Source organism: Pelobates fuscus, chromosome 13 (genome assembly GCF_036172605.1).
Source record: "Pelobates fuscus isolate aPelFus1 chromosome 13, aPelFus1.pri, whole genome shotgun sequence".
Classification (NCBI taxonomy): Eukaryota; Metazoa; Chordata; class Amphibia; order Anura; family Pelobatidae; genus Pelobates; species Pelobates fuscus.
The window spans coordinates 96,987,680-97,006,608 of NC_086329.1; the positions used below are offsets into that span (position 1 = coordinate 96,987,680).

The following is an 18,929-nucleotide window of genomic DNA, read 5'->3' on the forward strand; positions in this document are numbered from 1 at the left end:
AACGTCTGTATCACAGACATCAACATTTGTGTGTGTCCTGTAAGATCCTTGGTTGACATTTGCCTGTGTGAAGTTAGTAACTAGGTGGAGCTTATTAAAATTCAAGTTGGGAAATGGTTTCTGTTTCTATTTGTGCAGTATCTGTAAAAAGTCTGAGTATACTTGCAGCAAACTTACATTGTAGGACTTTAATGATATGTACACTGAAAGATTACAATCTTCATATATTACTTGGAAATTATGGTAAGGCAATCTATTAATGATGAGGTTCCCACACAGTCAGTAGATATCTGTTGAAGGCCTCAATCTTCATATTTTTTTAGGATAAGCTTTTCAGATTACTTAATATTTGTAGATACACTTTTATGTATAATATATTTTTTTTTTTTTTATTTTGAAAAAAAATATATATTTTTAAAGTTTATAAAAAAAATAATTTTGAAAAGTTTATCCCCAAAAATATATGAAATTGAGGTCATAAGGGAGTGAAAAGTTGGGGGAGAACCAAGAAAGTGCTCTTAAAAATGTATATGTTCTTAAAGTCAAAGAATGGAGGGCTAGATGACCACTCTTTACGATATTCATGCAGGTTGAATGGACACTCCAGTCAGGTTGAAGATAACTTTTGCAGTGAGTTGAGACCAGGGAGTGGCTCATCCAATCAGGAGTTTTCTGTTCTGTTCAGTGCAGCCTGGGGTCTTTAACAGATGTGGTTAAACACTAGGCATTAATGGCAGAAGATGAGAGGAATTGATTATTAAAATGAGAACACAAGTATTTCAGCTTCTTTTAATTTACTATTTCAAAATTTGCGAGTGACAACCGTTCCATTACAGTAAAGTAAAGGGAGGTGGAGATGTGTATATTATGCCTAGGCTGTGCACTATCTGAGTGTACAGAGGAGAAAGTACAGCTTCCTCCTTCAGATTTGTGTACTGGAGGGGGAGGAAGACCGGTGTAGAGGACCACCTTACATCATAAAATGCGCATGTTGCATACGGTACATTGCTTGGTCTGTCGTTTTTTTAAGCTTGCCATTTTATTGGTAAAGATCACAAACTCTGACACAAGCAAATTTCTAACTAAATGGTGGAAGCAAATAAAATAATTTTATAGTATAAAAACCAAGTACTAAAAATAAAAAAATGCTTAAACAAATACATATCTCCTAAAACAGTTGTTCGTTTAGAACAGCAGTTACCGGTTCCAGAGAGTTGTTTTGAGAATCTTCTAGATCAGTGGTTCCCAAACCAGTCCTCATGGCCCACCAACAAACCAGGATTTATGTATTTCCCTGTTTTATTACAATTGAGATACTGCCAAAACCTGGACTATTGGTAAGACTTGAGAACTGATTTGGAAACCACTGTCCTAAGTCAATAGGAGCAAAGCTAGCCCTGTAGATTTGGCCAAGAAGCGGACCTCGAATGCAATCTGTACTAGAAGAATGTGTCGTAGATCAGAGGATCTATAGGCCCATGCACATCATCCTAGTACAAGATTTCCATCGTAATCCCAAGGGCCAGCTTTGTCACAACTGATCCAGGCTGTACGATTAAATACCCTTTAGTATATGGGTATACAAGGTATCCCGTGTTTTATTGCTCTTGACTAGTGTTCTGTCACTAGCGAAGCATCCACAGATGCTACTTTATTGACATGCAAGTGTACTTGGACTTTTAACTGTTACTAAATATTTTACGGACATTGAAAAAGTGGCCATGATTTGCTATCAATTTTTCTTTCTCTTTTTAAAAAATGATGGTTTATCTGGCCATCTTTGGCGTAAGAGCATCAACAAGGAAGTATTGATGTAAATCTTGATGTTTACAAGACGTTGGACAACTTCATTAGAGCTCCCTATGTTTTTATAAATGACAGAATTTGTGTAGCGTTACATGATATTCTTTAGTCACTATCTCACCATTGGCAATGTGTGACCCAAGATCTGTTAAGCCGTGTCCTCCTTGCTTTAACCCCATGTTTTTGCTTTCCTCCTGTATTCTCCTTGCGTGTCTCCTTCCTCTTCCCACAATTATTTTTGTTCATATTTGTATTTTTTGTCTCTGTACCTCGCCCTACCCTTATCTGTTTTCCTCTCACAGTATTCAGCGAGTTGCCGTATGGATTTTGGAAAATTATTATCACGACTTCCCTGTCTACAACCCTGCTCTCCTGAACCTGCCAAAATCCATCCTGTCCAAGAAAATGTCTGGCTTCAAGGTCTACTCCCTTGGAGAGGGTGAGATGCTGCTCTTACCATGGGCTGCCAAGACTTCTCCTGTCTGATACCACGTTTGTCCTCTGTTCTTTCCTTTAGTATCCGTCAAATACCCTGTGAATTGCCTCCTGTCTGGGTCTCCTCTGGTTGTCTATATCATCTACAGAAAATGATAAAATGATGGCCAGAGGAAGCATTTGCAAAATAATTGTTTTGCCTTCTCTTCGTTTGGTGTTGCTGTTGTTTGCTTGTTTTCTATATCTGTGTGTAGTGACGTCTTGGTGACAGTAGACCAAAGATTTTTCTAAATTTTAACGATGTCCTTTGGAGCATGTGTTTTGAATGAAATACCGATAATATTGACAGTTTTAGTACTAAATGCTGGCTGTGATCTTACTTTTTGGGAAAGTTTGTTTTGACAAACTAGAATATTTTTCATTATTTTACACATCTCAGATCTCCGAAGAATAAATATATCACTAACACACAGACGCACACCATAATTAAGTGTCTCCGGATTTGATAGCAGTGCACGACGTCTACTTCATCTTGACCTCAAGAACATCTACAAAGTATTAACAGAAATAAATACTTTTTTTTTCTTTTTTTTTTATTTATTTATTTTTTTTTCACTGCACAAAAAAAGAACCACAGGGAACGAATGTCCCTTTTTATGGCTGTTACTGAACCCACCTCCTGAAATATATCTGCCCCTTTAGGGCAGTGTGAGTTGAATATCAAAATGCGTGTAGCTGGAACATCAAAGCTGTGCTCTAACTTGTATGAGGGCGTCTTAGGGATACGCCACAGATTTGAAACACATACTCGGAAGCTCCAGGTTGCTCTTAAATTAGCTATTTTAGTTTAACCATTTCACCACTCATTTCTTCAAAATAGCAGAAACCACCCTCCAGTTTTCTTGTTAAATCCCATTTCTGAGAACTTCCTGACCGAGAAAGAGACTTCCGTGGGCTACAGTGAAGCAAAACTTTATAATGGAAACTGGAGGGCCTATTCATTAAATGCCGAACGGCAACCAAACATAAACCGCATTCTGTACCATGGTCACAATTCCTTTTTTTTTTTTTTTTTTTTTCTTTTAACCATTACAGCTGTTAATTTTAGGCAGATTTGCTTATTTCTACCAGATTTGCACTTCCATGTAGCTGCCATTTGTTGAAATGAGACCAGGGGTATTAAAAAAAAAAAATCTTTATTATTATCGCAATTTATATAGCGCCAACAGATTCCGTAGCGCTTTACAATATTATGAGAGAGGGATTTAACTATAAATAGGACAATTACAAATAAACTTACGGGAACAGTAGGTTGAAGAGGACCCTGCTCAATCGAGCCTACACTACACCAACCAAATGTTCTCTAAGAGCAGCATTTGATAGAGGTCAGACTCTGACTCGGTTCTCACAGGGTAAACACCTCTAATGGCCGTTAGGAAGACTTCCATTACGAGTGTGTTTAACCCTGCAATGGAAACTTTATAACCTTGCAGTTTTGTAGAAACTACAGATTGCAAGATTAACACTACAGGGCAACTGCACCCATTAAGATTAAGTGTTCCGTTTGCCTTTAAAGGTCTCTGTAAAGCTACCCCACACCCATATCCTCCACCCAGAACCTACTCTTAAATTACCCTATGCCTTAAATTTTTAATAGCAGGCAAATTTAGTTACAATTCCATTTGTTTAATTGGGTTCAGTTGAACAATTCTGAAATGAATATCGGTGCACCAAATGAAACAAATTTAAAAATAGCTTGAGTACAATTTAGTTGGCATTCTGTTGTTCTTAAGATGAACAAATGCTGGATAATTTTAAATCCTCATATCCTTTTAAAATGTCCTTGATCACATAGATCAGGTCATCACAAAATCTGGTGGTTTTGGGTTTAAAACAGAAATATAAAAAAAAAAAAAATGATTCTACTCTTGTAATATGCTATCCTCGTGGCATAAACTGTGTCCAAAGCAAATTAAGCAAGCAATTTCTGGGAGCAAAAGGTTCTGTCCTATTGTTACCATCTGCCTCATGATGGCTACCCATTTCACGCTAATACGATATAACAGAGACACTGCACACACACACACACACACACACACACGAAAAAATTAACTAGATAACAATACTTTTTCTTTTATTTTGTAACATTGTCCTTAAAAAGACACTCCAGGCACCAAAACAACTATACCTAAAATGGAAAGAAACTTGACTTTCTCAAGCCAGTTTTGTGAATGGGGAGCTGACTGCTCTCAGCCAATCAGTAGTGCCACTGCCCGGCGGCACTCCCCACTTCCTGAAACTGAAATTGTTAATGTCAGTTGCCATCTGGGGAGGGGGTGAGTTCACACTGCAGCTGGAAGAAACTTAGGGGTTAAACTATTAAAGAACGATGAATCCCTTTGAGGTAAGAGTGCCTCCGGTGGCCTCCTAGCACCATAACAACTTCATTTAGATGAAGTTGTTTTGGTGCCTGGTGATAATTTGTACCACTATAGAATTACAAAGTGATTTTCAAATTTGAGGTCAAAGGAGCCAACCAGCAGAACTTATCGAATTCAACTATTTTGGCTTTACATTTAAAATTCACTTTGAATTCGGACTTTAGTAAATTCATTTTTTGCTACATTATCACTTCTAAAAACATTTGTGTTTTCTAACTGGTGAAACTAGAATTTAAAAAAAACAAAAAAAAAAAAACACAAATGCTTTTTATTTATTTTTTTAATTTAACATTTTCATTAAATATAACATTTTGATTAGAATTTTAGTGGGACCCTGCAACTTGTAAATCGGAGTCCATATATAGGTATTCATGGTAGCTGTAGTATGACCGCAGGCATTTTTGTCTAAGCCATTAGTTATTTTTTGTATTTTTTTAATTCTCTTTTTTTGTGTGTGTGTGTGTGATTCGCTGCATGCATTAACTTCCTTTTCTTTCATTCTGACGCTTTATTTGAACAGAACCACACCACTTAATTAACAGTGATCATGTGTTACTTTTAGAAAATACCACCAATAACTCTACTGGGCAGTCCCGAGCCGTCATAGCTGCAGCCGCCAGGAGGAGAGACAACAGTCACAACGAATACTACTACGAAGAAGCTGAACATGAGCGCAGAGTGCGGAAACGGAAAGCCAGGTATTAGCCGTGACCTTGTAGGCAGGTGTATTAGGCTTTAGGGCTTCCTCCTAACACTGAGTTCTATATCCATTCTGATGCTTGTTGCAGTAAAGGAATTCTGAACCAATGACAAGACATTGCAGGGACACCTACAAGATTATTGTCCAACTGTTACAAAGTACATGTAAATTTGAGAGCTTTCATAATACACCAGATAAATGTTAGGTCTACTGGCTTCATACGTTTCCTGCTTTCGGCAGTGATTCATGCAGATTCGATAAATCCCACCTGCAATAAAATGTAAAAGCAACATCCTTTCGATGACCACCCATTTTTCATACAGTTGTAGAAATGGTAATTAAGGTGGGTTGTTGTAATTCTGTCCCAGCTATAAATGCTGACTATGCTATTTAATCTTTATACTGATGCTGTCTCCATGGTACCAGTTAACTATTTTCCTCACAATTTCTCAAAACTCATGAGAACCAACTTAGTCACAAACCATTCTACATAACCTGCCCTCCTCCCTTCTTTACCAGTCCCTCTCAATCAGACTTCTCTTATCTTCTTCTTCTTTTCTTTTTTGCCACATCCCCTTCTCCTCCTTCAAGTGCTGTGCTTCTCTGCCAGAATGTAGACTATATGATTTAATATTTGTTACTCATCCTATGTAAATACAAACGAAGACATAATAGAACAAGTGCACCCGTGGGCCGTTATAATTTATTGAAGAAGATGCAGAAAACCCGTGTTTAGGGTTTACCGTGCTTTGTCAATGCATAAACTCCATGAACTTGCACCACTCCAGCAGGTGATTTGCCACGACCGAAGTATGAAATCAGGCCAATACAAAAGGTCCTTAAACACAGACCCACTACTTGTCCACTTTTCCTATAGTGTGCGTGTTTGTATCTCGCCTGTGTCTACGTATATGGCCAAATAAGGTGGCCGCCACTATGAAATTAAGTGCTGATGGATCACCTCCCATTTCCTGGGAACACCGTATGGAAGTCAAACTAAGTGGATGACAGCCCCTTTGATGTTATCTTCTGCTACAGGATCATAGTAGTCCTAATGAAAAACACATTTTGACACTTTAAAAAAAAAAAATACATTTTTTATTACCCCCTAGCCTTCTCGGCTGCTGCAATCGTGGAGAATAGATACTTATCTCTGAAAACATTCTGTATTTTAGTTTCTCTATGATCCATCTGTATTTATTAATAATTAAAAGTTCACGGATTCATTTTAAGTAAAGTTTCTGATTTAATAAATTACCTTCCTCTCTTTCCTGTCTCTTTGTCTTTGTGTTGAAGGCTATCCCATTTACACTGCATTCTTTGGGATTACCATGCCTGTGTTGGCCTGGAGGGTAAACTGTCATCGGGGAACTATCAGGGGTAATCTGAGCAACGAAGTGTCATTCTCTATTTAAATAGCGGGTCAAATAATGAGGAAGTGAAAATTTACTTCAGTAGTCTCAGAACAGCTGGGTAGTTGAAATTAAAACCATAAATGTTAGAATTTTTTTTATATATATATAGGCATGGTAATATATAACCAAACAAATCTCCCTTAGTATTTTTTTACCCCTCTTTCTTTCATTTTATTCTTTCTTTACTCTTCTAGTGGGGGCTACGGTATATCACATTTTTAACTAAAACCGTATCTCCACTGTAGGGAAAGTGTGTTCCCACCAAAATTCTAGAGAGTGGTATATCGCAGCTCAATAAAGACAGGCGTAAAGAATACACAAGCAACGTATACACTTAATGGAAGCGAATTAGGGATAACAACACACGAAAAAGACTTGGGAATTGTTATAGACAACAAACTAGGCAACAATGTGCAATGTCAATCCGCAGTGGCCAAGGCCAATAAGGTATTGTCATGCATGAAAAAGGGCATTCATTCTCGGGATAAGAATATAATTTTGCCTCTTTATAAATCACTGGTAAGACCACATATTGAATACGCTGTGCAATTTTTGGCACCTGTTCTAAAGAAGGATATTATGGCACTAGAAAGTGCAGAGGCGGGCTACAAAATTAATAAAAGGAATGGAACAGATCAGCTATGAAGAAAGGTTAACAAATTTAAACCTATTTAGTTTAGAAAAACGTCACCTGAGAGGGGATATGATAACATTTATACAAATATATTCGGGGCCAATACAAACCATTGTGTGGAAATCTCTTCACAAACCGGACTTTACATAGGACACAAGGTCATGCATTTAGACTGGAAGAAAGAAGATTTCGTCTAAGCCAAAGGAAAGTTGTTTTTTTTGTTTTTTTTTAACAACTGTAAGAACAATAAGGATGTGGAATTCTCAGCCTGAAGAAGTGGTTTTATCAGAGTCCATACAGATGTTCAAACAGCTACTGGATGCATACTTACAAAAACAGAATATTCAAGGATATAATCTTTCAATGTAGGGTAATAACTGCTTGATCCAAGGATAGATCTGACTGCCATTCTGGCGTCAAGAAGGATTTTTTTTTTCCTAGCTTGTTGCAAAATTGGAAGTGCTTCAAAATGTTTTTTTTTTTTTTTTTTTTGCCTTCTTTTGGATCAACAGCAAAAAAACAAATGTGAGGAAGGCTGAACTTGATGGATGCAAGTCTCTTTACAACTATGTAACAGTGGTAGGTTCCTCAGCTCACTCTAGTTATGTAATCTGATGCAATCCGGCATGCTTACTAGAATGTTTAATCTGTTTTTTGGAAGAGAACCTTTGCCTTGGGTAAAAGTTATCTATTTTTGTACTGTAATTATTTCAAAATAATTGGGTTGGTTTCCCCTATAAAAGTTATTAGAAACCTTTGTTTGACTGACATCATCACATCTTGCAATTGACTTTTCTCGTTTTTGTAATTTTTATTTATTTCATTTTGTGATGATCTTTTCTTCTCAGATGAGATTGTAACAATGAACTTGTCTTTTTTTTTTTTGTTCTAGGTTGGTTGTGGCTGTGGAAGAAGCCTTCACACATATTAAACGACTTCAGGAAGAAGACCAGAAGAATCCCCGTGAGATTATGGACCCCAGAGAGGCTGCTCAAGCAATCTTCGCTTCCATGGCTAGGGCCATGCAGAAATACCTCCGTACCACGAAACAGCAGCCATACCACTCTATGGAGAGCATTCTCCAACATCTAGAGTTCTGTATCACCCACGATATGACACCAAAGGTTAGCTGAGAACACCTTCTCTTATCTTTTTGAGTTTCTAAGCATATAGCACTGCCAAGTCAGCCTTAAAATCAAACTCTAACATTTATTAATCAATCCATCCAGCTATGTGCCTAAGATATCAGAGCAAGAATGAAGGCCAACAATCGTGTAATCCTTCCATTCTGTAGATGCTAGCCTGTAGCAGGAAGTATTATTACAACCTCTTTTTTTTAAAACCTTGAACTGCTAGACCAAAACACATACAATAATACCCTGCTCCATGACCAGTGTGTATTGAATGGGTTGAGATTCTGCTTACGTGTCTAGATATTCTGTTTCAAGGAGCATGCATCACTTTGAAACAATGGTTATGAATAAGACCGTTGCTTTACTTTGCAGGCTGAAAAAAGCAGGTAAAAAAAAAAAAAGGATTTTTTTCCCCATATTTACCTGCTGCTTCTTGTGCTTTCCACATCTACTCCGATCTAACCAATCAGTGTGCTATCCCTAGGAATGCTAGAAATGTGTAGCTGGCATGCCTAACAGATTTACACATGTAAAGATCTCCTCTCCACACACAGACTGCCTATTTCTGAATTCACTGTGTGCAGGCTGGCCATGCAGCTACAACTCGTACTATCCACCAAAACTCAAAGTATCCATTTAGCTTTTAACTCAATGTTTAGTGAAAAACTCTGCATGCGTTAGAGCGATACCTTACCTTTTGCAGTGACAAGGCAGTGTATAAGAATTCCGTAGGTTCCCCACACCTGTTTACATTGCAAGTTTCACTTATATACTACGCCCCATTGCTTTCCTTTTTTTTTTGTACATTGGAGTTGAAATTTTCTGTTAACGTTGATAACTGGATCTGAAATAGTAGCACTAATGTAATTTATCCACTGTTTATTGCTACATATATCTTTCTTATTACTCATGGATAAAATAAGACATAAGGGCCCTCTAGGTCACCGGCATCCACAAATATTGCTTTTAATCTTTTCTACCTGGCCTACAAAAACATTCCCAAAGAAGTGTTAAGCTTATGTGCATTATTAACCTTCCTAAACCGTGGTTGTAATACGATTTGCCCTGTTTGAAGCATGCAAAAAGACGACTCTGTCGCCATCTAGTGTTCACTATCCTAAAGCATTGTGGGTGTTTTTTGTTTGTTTGTTTTTGGCTCGAAAATTGCCTGGCAGCTCCGGAGCTTATTAGTCTCTCGACTCCAGACTCTGCTCTGCCATGCACACGCCTGCTTCATAAAACATTGATGCATTCATACATATTTGATTATTGTGTCTATGCAGTCTCGGGCACATCTGTTCTACACATGACAATCACACCCTAAAGCTTTTAATGAATCACACCGGAAGGCACGGAGACCTTTAAATTTGGAGATTATAAACACTTAACTCTAATTTCAATGGCGGCAATTATGGCGGATTTCATTGTTCATTTTCTTTTCATGATTTTATTATGAGCTCCTGCAACCAATCATCCCAGGCTCCTGTAGAAAACATGGTTAATCTTGGTTTGCACCCTAAACAGCCCGCGGTTCATATAATGTCGGCTTTAACTATTCTAAAGGGGTTAAATCATTGGTTTAACCATTTAACTACTCCACTATTTGACATTGTTTCTTTAGCGGGCTTAATATAGATTAATGTAAAATTATGCAGTAGAGCTTATTTGAGTTATGCAGTGGGATTATTTCAACGCATTTTTGCTTAAAATGGCAAATGAATAAATTACTGTTTAGGCTTGAGTCATGGAAGCACCTTCAATGCCAAAAATGTGTGAGTTGGTGTTACGATTTTTTTTTTTTTTTTTTATATAACTCAACTGTTATTTGAGAGACCAGGGGCGGACTGGCCACTCACAGGGCCCTCAGTCAGCGGGTGATCAAGGCCCCCCCTGCATGTGGTTTTGTATGTGTGGGGATGCTGCTTGTGGGATTGTGTCTATACAGTGAGGCTCCTTGTGGGTTTTTGTGTGAATGAATGGTGCTATTTGCAATGCAGTATGTGGAGAGGGCTGGTTGTGTTGCAGTGTGTGTGGGATACAATCTGTAGTAGGAATCTGGTGGTTACTGGGGCTATAGTGTGTGCGTGTTTGGATAATAGAGGCTCTACTGTGTATAAGTAAGATAGTGGCTGTAGTGTGTGCGTAGGAGATGGATGCTGAAGTAGGTGCAGCAAGTACTGGGCCTTAGGTGGGTGCGGGGCGGCACGGGGACTGAGGTGGGGGGGCTGAGGTGGGTGCGGGGCTGGACAGAGTATGAGGTGGGACATAGAGGTTCTGGTGAGCGCAGGAGGGGACATGAGCTATGGTAGTTGGAGATGGCATAGGGGCTTAGGTGGGTACATGGATAGGTAGATCCTGGGGTGGGTGTTGGGAGGAATTGTGGCTGAGGTGAGTGCGGGGGAGCTGTGGTGAGTACAGGGTAGCTGAGGTTGGTGCGGGGAGACAGGGGGCAATGTGTGGTGTGTAGGAGGAGCTGTGGTGGGTGCAGGTAGACAAGGGGCTGGGGTGGGAGAAGGGGGAGATGAGGTAGGTGCAAGAAGACATGGGATGCTGAGATGAGTGCAATGCGGTTGTACAAAAGAAAAAGCTATAAGGAGCTTACCTGTGCTGTCTGCCAGGCTGCAGCAGCTCCTCATCTTCCGGGTGCTCTTCAGGTGAGGGCAGGAAATGTCACTTCCCGGCCCCACCTCTTGCTCCTCACACACAGCACCGGGGGCTAGAGACCTGGCTGCAAGAACTGAATGATCGCTGCCAGGTCTCCCAGAGAGAAGAGAAACGGGTGAAGGGGGGGGGGAGTGATATGTTGCAGGGACACTCACTGGAATATGGGATTAACAGTCACAACTTACATGCACACAGTGGAAAAATAAAAAAAGCAACAGTCCTATGAAAACAAGTTACCTTGTTACAGAGAATGCATTTCCTTAAAGACTTCCTCTTGTCTTACAAATGGATAGATATAACAAAACAGAAGAACGTTCTGCTAAGGAAACAGAATAAACCGCAAGATAGAATGTAACTGTATATAAAAAATGGTTAATATAGAATTCCAATTGGCCACTGATATTAATACGGAGCAGCCTAATGTCTCTGGAAGTGAAAGGGTAAACCACACACTGCAGCGGGTATTGTCAGGCTTTGGCAAACTCAAAGCTTGGCTAATGTCGAACACAATCGGTGGTTCACCCTAATGGCACCAGATCCTTGCCGGGAAACATAATGAACACCAATCAAGCATGTTTGCATATATGCAGCTGATTAAAAAATAAAATAAAGCGAAACTTGCCTGCCCCATAAATCACATCATGTAAATGATAAAGAATTCGGTTAGCTTTAGCCGGCAAGGCATCGTTTTTAACAAACCCTTGGACAGATGCATGCTGGGCCGAATCAAATTATTTGATTTTTCTAATACCTGACGTAAAATTATTTTATTAAAGACACAGAGGCGACTATTATGCTTTTCTCTTTCTTTACTTAGATTTAGCAGCAAAGCGAATAAATTAACAGAAACAGATTTAAATATTGCGTCAACTGACATAAAAATGAGTGAGTCAGATTTCAGAGTAGACTATAAACACTGCAGACAACGTTCCGAAGTCCTCTTTCTTTGCAACCGAAAAAAGTTTTAATCCAATGAAATGGGGATATATATATATATATATAATATAAAAAAAAGTATATAAATTGATTGGGGGAAAAAAAAAATAACTGTAAAGTATAATATAAATATGAACAAAAAGGAGGGAATAAGATTTAGGATTGGATAATGCTCACCTCCAGGTCTTTAATAAAATCATAACTTTACATCATGCTTTAGCAAAATCATATACCGTATATACTCGAGTATAAGCCGAGTTTTTCACCCCAACTCGGCTTATACTCGAGTCAAGGTCTGTATTATGGCAATTTGCATTGCCATAATACAGACTGGGGGGAGAGGGGGCTGGCAGAGCTGTAACTTACCTTTCCTGCAGCTCCTGTCAGCTCTCTCCTCCTCTGCACCGTCCGGTCAGCACCTCGGTCAGCTCCCAGTGTAAGTCTCGCGAGAGCCGCGGCTCTCGCGAGACTTACAGTGGGAGCTGACAGAAGAGCAGAACGGACGGCGCAGAGGAGGAGAGAGCTGACAGGAGCTGCAGAACAGGTAAGTTACAGCTCTGCCAGCCCCCCTCTCCCCCCCACTGAACTGCCACTGGACCACCAGGGAAGGAGAGCCCCCCTCCCTGCCATATATCAAGCAGGGAGGGGGGACGAAAAAAAAAAATATAAATAAAATAAGAAGAAATAATAAAAAAATAATAATAATAATAAAAAAAATTAATAATAACAAAAAAAAAGGGGTATAAGGACCACTATGGGAGGGGGGGGGGGTATAAGGACCACTATGGGAGGGAGGGGGGTATAAGGACCACTATGGGAGGGAGGGGGGTATAAGGACCACTATGGGAGGGAGGGGGTGGGATAAGGACCACTATGGGAGGGAGGGGGTGGGATAAGGACCACTATGGGAGGGAGGGGGTGGGATAAGGACCACTATGGGAGGGAGGGGGTGGGATAAGGACCACTATGGGAGGGAGGGGGGGTATATGGACCACTATGGGAGGGGAGGGGGAAGTAAGGACCACTAGGGGAGGGGTGAGTCAGGACCACGGGGGGGGGGGTGAAGGAACACGGGGGTGGGGAGGTAAGGACCACTGAGGGAGGAGGAGGGGAAGTCAGGACATATGGGGGGGGAGGGGGCGGCAATTTTTTTTTTGCCTACGACGGCAAATATCCTTGCACCGGCCCTGCACACACTGCATTCACACACTGCATTCATGCACACACACACTGCATTCATGCACACACACACTGCATTCATGCACACACACACTGCATTCATGCACACACACACTGCATTCATGCACACACACACTGCATTCATGCACACACACGCTGCACTCATGCACACACACGCTGCACTCATACACACACACATACGCACACACTGCATTCATTATACACACACTGTAAATAAATATTCAATTAATATATTTTTTTTAGGATCTAATTTTATTTAGAAATTTACCAGTAGCTGCTGCATTTCCCACCCTAGTCTTATACTCGAGTCAATAAGTTTTCCCAGTTTTTGGGGATAAAATTAGGGGCCTCGGCTTATATTCGGGTCGGCTTATACTCGAGTATATACGGTAATTTTATTACAAGACCCTGAGGCTCATATTATGCATGTTTATAGCTGAGAAATAATAGAGGATGAAATGTGTTGAATAGATTTAAAAGTTATATTTTTTTTAAAGTCGATTTTATTAAACCAATCAGCATATTTCATAATATCTGGAATTTAACTCTTAGATTGATACCTGTCTCCTACCTCCTCCTCTTTTCTGAATAAGGAAAAGGTTGCTGACGTAACCTGGTTGAAACGTGGGAATTGCTTAAATGGTGTTCTTTGAGCTCTTTGACCGCTTTGTCTATAAATATGTCCTTTAGTGAAAAAAATTATAGGATGCGGAAGAGACATTTGAAAAGTGTTAAAAATGTATTCTATGTGATAACCTTGAATTGTATTTAGAATCCAAGCATCTGAGCTTATGACACCATGCTTGGAAAAACTGGGTTAGTCTGCCTCCCACTTTTTCTGGGAAACATGGGTTAAATAAAGAAGTGCTTACCAAATTGACAAATGTAGTTGGTTTGACCTCTCAAACCTCTTGTACGCTATGAACATCTCCCTGGTGGAAAGAATGGAGCTTTGAATATAGGACCCTGAAATTCAGATTTTTGTTTGAAGGAGTCCAGCCCCTATTTATTCTGTATGATGAAACCATTCGACCAGACAGAGCCTATCTCTGTTGGCTCTGTGAAAAACACGATTAGTAAAGGCACATTTTATATTAGACTGTGCCTTATCTAGGGCTGTAAAAGCACTGACAAAAGTACGGGGTTCTTTTATGAACCTGTCCCCAAATAAAAGGCCATTGGCTTCTTTACCAGCTTTAGAAGTTGCCAAATAGACCAACTTTGGCTCAATCTTTAAAAGTATTGCCTTTCTTCTTTCTATACTTAAGGTGGTATTCACATTGCCAGCATTGTTGTTGGATCTAGTCTTTAAGGACCTCAAGGTCAATAGATTAGTCGGTAGATATTGGTTTCTCTACCATTTCAAACATCTTAATAAATGGGTCAGAAATATCCAGATGTTTGTATTTGCAGGCTTTTAAGGTGGCCTCTACACCTTTTTTTCTGAATCTGAACCACCTTGGGATCTACCTCAGGTGTTTGGCAGACTTTGCATGGCACAGTGGGTCTAGGGCATTCTGCCCTCAAATTACTAGCCAGTTTGTCCAGTGGGCAACAGAATTTATGGTGTTAATAACTGGTGGGAAAAAAATTATCCTGATCTGGTATGGCGAAGTTCAGTCTAGGTGTCAACACTTTTCTGAAATGAAAATAGAAGGTGGTGGTTTTACTGTATGATGTGACTGAGACTGGGGGAACCTTTTCCACTGTACCGTTAGTCTGTGCCATTCTCAATTTTTGCCTTTGCATGTTTCCATTGCCTCGTAGTTTCTGCCCGACAGACTCTTGTGCGTTTTTCTTTTTTGAAACTGCGTCTGGGATGAGATGAGATCATCCATTTTCTTTCTGGAGGTTACAGCATTGATTTGCTTTGTGTGTGGTGTGGTGGTTTTTTTTTTTTGTTTTGTTTTTTTTTAGCTACCAGTTTAGCAACTCTATTATACTTTGAATGACATTGATCTAGAAGTTCAGATTCCAGTAAATTGGTTATTTAGGGGTTAAAATAGGCTTTTTAGCTGAGCCTGAATAATGGCTTGAGATATAATTTTAGATAAGTTGGATGACATGACGTACACAGTCGATATGATAGCGTGATGGACCGATTTATTCATAGCCTGATCAATATTGTGTGCAGTAGAATCAGATTTGGCTGTTGGTAATTCATCTTCTTGTGAAGATGATGAAAAATCGACCTCTCCAGCTTTAACTGAGAGATATGAGCCTGAGGAAGTATTATTACTCATGTCGTAGGTTATTGGATAAAATTAAATTAAAATTGGATATTGGTAAGTATAGTGAATATTAATTTTTTTTTTCGGACAGAAAATGTCTAAAATATTTGTTTTACTCTATTTATCAAGAATATAATGAGCTTGAGAAAATACAAACCTTTACCTTAACTCAAATCCCACAAGACGCTGTGGGGCAGATTAACAGACACTTTTTTGCACAAGTAACAAAAGGATTTTTCTTCTCAAACACCCAAATTCACGAGTTTATGCTGATGGTGAGGTGGAACCTCAAATGGTGTCCTGAAACGCTCTCCTCTGGCCCCATTTTATCGTTTGCTCAGAGTTCCATGACATCCTGGGAGAAATATAATACCTCCAGGAATATAGTTTGTGACAGTGCCCTTTAGTACTCCATATTTAAAGTAAATTATACTGCAATGGGTGCGGCATTTAATGCATTGGGGAGTAAGAGTTAACCCAGCATGGCTTAGGCTTAATACAATAGGTTGAGCATTTAAAGACATATGTTTATAATAATACTCTGAATTACTTTAAAGATTTGGTGTCCGTGTGATATATAGGACACATTTCATATACGAGGTTGTTTTTAGAGCGGTTTGTAGGAGGGATTTCAGTCAGTGTGTGAAAGTTATAACATTTATCCTTGGCCTTAAAGTGACACTGCACCACCCAAATAGGCAAAACATTAAAAAAATCACTATTTAGTAGATATACCTCCTATGAAAACATGCATGCACTTTAGTATGCATTTTTCATGGGGTTTATATGTAAAATCAGCTTGCTATAGCTGCAGATTTCTTGTCTGCAGCCTTTGTAAACCCTCCCCTTCTAACCCCGCCCAGACTTTCTGTGGCTGTCCAATCACAGACTTCCCAAATGCAGCTCAATGAGAAGTCTTTGCAAGGCAGGTGCTCTGGGCAATTGCTGCCTCTTGAGTTCAGCTCAACTGAGCTAACCAAACCAGGAAGCAACAGGACCAGTGATCTGACAGCAGTGGGTGTGTAACCAGGTTAATTTATAAAAGTGCCAATTTTTGTCGAAACCTGCACTTTTTGTAAATTGAAAAAAGGCACACTCTTCAGACAAAGCATTTCAGCATTTTTTAAAGTGCTCAGCGATCTGGAGCTTCCCTTTAAGCCTCGGCTATTTTTTGCCATCCCAGTGTGTGAGAGAGCAGCATTGCAATGAAGAAATGTATTTGGCTGAAGTAGCACTCTCTCTGCATTGTAGGAGCTACTTTGACATTCAAGTTACCCCTAATCTGCTGATTGCAATGCAGCAGTACCTGGTAAATGTTCGATAATCCTGTTCCCTTTCATTAGTTAAACATGTTTGCTGCTGATATCTAGCTATTCTTACATTGCACTAATGTGGAATTTTATATCAATCTTTTTTCCCCCCGTGAGATTTGCGTTTTTTCTTTTAAATCTATATTTAAAATCTGGTTTGTTCGTGGTCAGGACAAAAGTGACATTCTTAGGAAATCAGACTTCGAAGAGAATAATTCTACGTGAATTTCAAATTTAAGTAGCCAAATTGGAAGCGTAGTTAATCTACTTTGAATTCTGTTTGAATTACCCACAATTCTTGCTTTGGTGAATAGCCCTGACCACTGTCTCTCTTTTCTATATGCTCTCTCTGTGCTGACTGCCAAGTGCAAAGGACAGAGCTTATAACAACGATTGATAGGGAGCGAAGACGGAGGTACACAGTTGCAGGAAAAAAAAAAATATCTCTACATTTCATTTTAAATTTCAAACATCACAAATATATAGTAACACGATCTAAAATGCAAGGCAGCAGAACCCAAAGCTAGGATACCTCTCTAACACCACTAAAAAAAGTAATAAATTCAAGGAAAAATAGTTGCGCCATGGACATAGTAATCTTTATTAATATGTAGAACGTGTATAGGGTTGTGCTGAAAAATAACACACACATTCACTGTTGCTGGAAATCATTTTTCTATGTAAAAAACAGCGAATACTGATTGGGTAGGTCAATATTGTCAAATAATGCAGTGTTTGTGTGTTTTGCGTGGCAATCGCAATAAATATGTTCTCCACTAGGTGGTGTTTTTTTCAGAGATTATAGCATCAACAGTAAAATAAAGCAACAAAATTGGTGTGTTATATAATCACCACCAGATGGCAGTGTGTCACCTGGGCATGTAAAGCTTTAAATGTTCTATTGCTACTCTTAGCTCATAGCTAGTAGTATCTATTGTTGCACTGTGTTCCTCTTGGACCTTGTTTTTCCCAGGAAGCTCCAAACGATAAAATGTGGGATACAATCTAATTCTGTCCTAGGTAAAATTCCGCAATGAATAAAGTGCAGATTTAACACTCGGGTGTAGTAAAGTTAATCACTCATTAGCTATAGCGGTATTGACATTGGCGATTTTATAGACCCCCATCCATACATTGGCAGCAAGTTGCACTCCATGATGTAGTATGCAGCAACAGAGGAGGAAACCAAACGGTGAAAAACTCTATTTCTACACGTTGGAGCAGTGGGCGATGACCTGAGCTGACAGGCCTTTGGTCATCTGTCATTGTACAAGGCTTGGACAGGTGCCGATGTCTACAATAATACCATTTTAGTATACTTGATATAAAACTTTAGACATAAAATTAGTGAGAATAAAATACATAATGGATTGGCTTTATAAAACTGCTATTAACGGATATCTTGGTAAAATGGCAATTTTATAGGACAAGGTCCTGTCTTTATTTGAGAACAGTTATTTTTCACATTTCAAGGTTTTTAGTATCTTAATTAGTTAGATCTAGATCTAACAGAACTACGGTGGGTATAACTCGCTACTATAAGTAATCAATCCGTAGCAGCAGGTATGTACTCAGAAGGCTAGGGGTTTGTTTTTGTTTGTTAGTGCGATCTATGGACCTGTTGGCCGCTTTCCACAGTAGCAGCGAATAGGAACTTACAAGGCTAGGTAACCTTTTGAAATCGTGCGGTATTTTCGCAACCTTACGGGATATGCTTGCTAGTCGTGGAATGCATTCGTAGGGAGCGGTAGCATCTAGTACCTAGTTGTTCTTAAGTTTGAATACATTGTATTTAGCAAATCTAATATGGTAAAAAAAAAATAAGATAAGTGCTTATTAGTACAACATACTAATATTCTATAAGCTCTTAAAACAACATACCAATCCTTGGCACTGTTTGCCTCATGGCCTCGTGCATAGTTGGACCAATCCAATGCTAATCATAAAGTGGCAATGGGGACTTGAAGCTCATGCGCAGGAAATGCAGGAAATGCACCTGTCATGGCTGTCCGTATAACCACCACTAG

The 18,929-nt window shown here is 39.3% G+C and overlaps 1 protein-coding gene across 1 annotated transcript in view; it reads left to right on the forward strand.

The window, feature by feature from the left end:
* Window positions 1–18,929, forward strand: part of VANGL2 (VANGL planar cell polarity protein 2) — a 75,592-nt gene that overhangs the window by 47,318 nt on the left and 9,345 nt on the right. Inside the window, exons 6-8 of the mRNA XM_063438920.1 lie at window positions 2,106–2,242; window positions 5,242–5,377; window positions 8,321–8,552. Of these exons, the coding sequence (XP_063294990.1) occupies window positions 2,106–2,242; window positions 5,242–5,377; window positions 8,321–8,552 (505 nt within the window). The remainder of the gene's footprint in view (window positions 1–2,105; window positions 2,243–5,241; window positions 5,378–8,320; window positions 8,553–18,929) is intronic.